The 2,500-nt window shown below is 41.1% G+C and overlaps 1 protein-coding gene across 1 annotated transcript in view; it reads left to right on the forward strand.

Moving 5' to 3' along the window:
- Positions 1-1,889: 1,889 nt before the first annotated feature.
- LOC122260278 (dynein axonemal heavy chain 5) overlaps positions 1,890-2,500 on the forward strand; it is a 61,669-nt gene continuing 61,058 nt past the window's right edge. Inside the window, exons 1-2 of the mRNA XM_086540204.1 lie at positions 1,890-2,034; positions 2,212-2,345. Coding sequence (XP_086396330.1) covers positions 1,968-2,034; positions 2,212-2,345 — 201 coding nt within the window. The 5' untranslated portion in view covers positions 1,890-1,967. The remainder of the gene's footprint in view (positions 2,035-2,211; positions 2,346-2,500) is intronic.

The raw sequence follows: 2,500 nt of genomic DNA on the forward strand, positions 1-2,500 counted from the left end.
CAGTATGAGTATGAGTATGAGTATGAGTATGAGTATGAGTATGAGTATGAGTATGAGTATGAGTATGAGTATGAGTATGAGTATGAGTATGAGTATGAGTATGAGTATGAGTATGAGTATGAGTATGAGTATGAGTATGAGTATGAGTATGAGTATGAGTATGAGTATGAGTATGAGTATGAGTATGAGTATGAGTATGAGTATGAGTATGAGTATGAGTATGAGTAGGAGTATGAGTATGAGTATGAGTATGAGTATGAGTATGAGTATGAGTATGAGTAGGAGTATGAGTATGAGTATGAGTATGAGTATGAGTATGAGTATGAGTATGAGTATGAGTATGAGTATGAGTATGAGTATGAGTATGAGTATGAGTATGAGTATGAGTATGAGTATGAGTATGAGTATGAGTATGAGTATGAGTATGAGTATGAGTATGAGTATGAGTATGAGTATGAGTATGAGTATGAGTATGAGTATGAGTATGAGTATGAGTATGAGTATGAGTATGAGTATGAGTATGAGAATGAGTATGAGTATGAGTATGAGTATGAGTAGGAGTATGAGTATGAGTAGGAGGAGAAGGAGGAGTATGAGTCTGAGTATGAGTATGAGTATGAGTATGAATATAGGTTTGAATATGAGTATGAGAATGAGTATGAGTAAGAGTATGAGTAAGAGTAAGAGTATGAGTATGAGTATGAGTATGAGTATGAGTATGAGTATGAGTATGAGTATGAGTATGAGTGAGAGTATGCGTGAGAGTATGAGTATGAGTATGAGTATGAGTATGAGTATGAGCATGAGTATGAGTATGAGAATGAATATGAGTATGAGAATGAGTATGAGTACGGGCATGAGTATGAGTATGAGTATGAGAATGAATATGAGTATGAGAATGAGTATGAGTAAGAGTATGAGTAAGAGTAAGAGTATGAGTATGAGTATGAGTATGAGTATGAGTATGAGTATGAGTATGAGTATGAGTATGAGTATGAATATGAATATGAATATGAGTATGAATATGAATATGAATATGAGCGTGAACTTGAGCATGAGCATGAGTATGAGTATGAGTATGAGTATGAGTATGAGTATGAGTATGAGTATGAGTATGAGTATGAGTATGAGTATGAGTATGAGTATGAGTATGAGTATGAGTATGAGTATGAGTATGAGTATGAGTATGAGTATGAGTATGAGTATGAGTATGAGTATGAGTATGAGTATGAGTATGAGTATGAGTAAGAGTAAGAGTATATTATGGAAATGATTTATGAGTATGAGTATGAGTATGGGTATGAGTATGGGTATGGGTATGGGTATGGGTATGGGTATGGGTATGGGTATGGGTATGGGTATAGGTATGGGTATGGGTATGGGTATAGGTATGAGTATGAGTATGAGTATGAGAGAAAGAGAAAGAGGGAGGGAAGGATGGAGGGAGGGAGGGTGGGAGGGAGGGAGGGAGGGAGGGAGGGAGGGAGTGAGAAAGAGAGAAAAAGAGAAAAAGAGAAAGAGAGAGAGAGAGAGAGAGAGAGAGAGAGAGAGAGAGAGAGAGAGAGAGAGAGAGAGAGAGAGAGAGAGAGAGAGAGAGAGAGACTTGCTGATTAATCTTCTGAGAACAACTATTGCGGAAAAAGCCTCGATAATCTGTGGATTGCATTTTTATTCTTGCCAAGTAACTTCAGATGCAAGAGTAGAAATCCCCCACAGTTACAGCTCAGAACTAGTGGGCATTTGTGCTTCTCTTCCCGGTGCTCGAGACGTCTTGATTATCCGTGATGCCTGAGCGAAAGTTCTCAAGCCGACTCCCACTGTGCACCAAGCGGTCCAAAATGCGAACTGCCATCGCAGGATATATACTACAATTATACTGTCGGATTTACCACTTGTTCCCTTGGTGACAGGGAGGCTCCCGGCCGCACCTGGAGCCCGGGGCCGGACCCTCCCGCCGCACTACCTCCATGGCCAGCTCGGGGGACCACCAGGACTCCGGACGCAACTCTTCGGCCACGGACCACACCGACGACGGTAAGTTTGCCGGGTCCGTTACCCACCTGTCTGACACACACACGTCTCAGAAACATAAACAGGTTGCTTCGAGCCTATTTCAATTAATTCCAAGCCATCTAGTTAGAACATTTAGGGGCCTGATGTGATGAGCTTATTGTATCCTCTCAAGCTGCCATTTGCCTCTCATGTCAGCAGAACAGGAAACAGTACCGAAGGCGCGCATGAGGCTGTTCGTCGGCAACCCTCGCGACACCATCCTCACGGGCGTGTGTGTGTGCATGACACGGACTAACCCTCAGAGATCTGTCACTGAGGAAAACGTACACAGAGTAAGTACTTATACTGCTGTCTGATGATTAATGTTTATATGGTATTAGGTGAATTACATAAAATCACGAAATGGCAGTTTCAGTTGTAATCACAATATGAATTTAATGTGAGCCATAATTTTTTATATGATTAGTGTACGCGGCTGGAAATCAGG

The sequence above is a fragment of the Penaeus japonicus genome, unplaced genomic scaffold (assembly GCF_977035675.1).
Source record: "Penaeus japonicus unplaced genomic scaffold, GWHDUDI00000001_assembly GWHDUDI00000009, whole genome shotgun sequence".
Taxonomy (NCBI): Eukaryota; Metazoa; Arthropoda; class Malacostraca; order Decapoda; family Penaeidae; genus Penaeus; species Penaeus japonicus.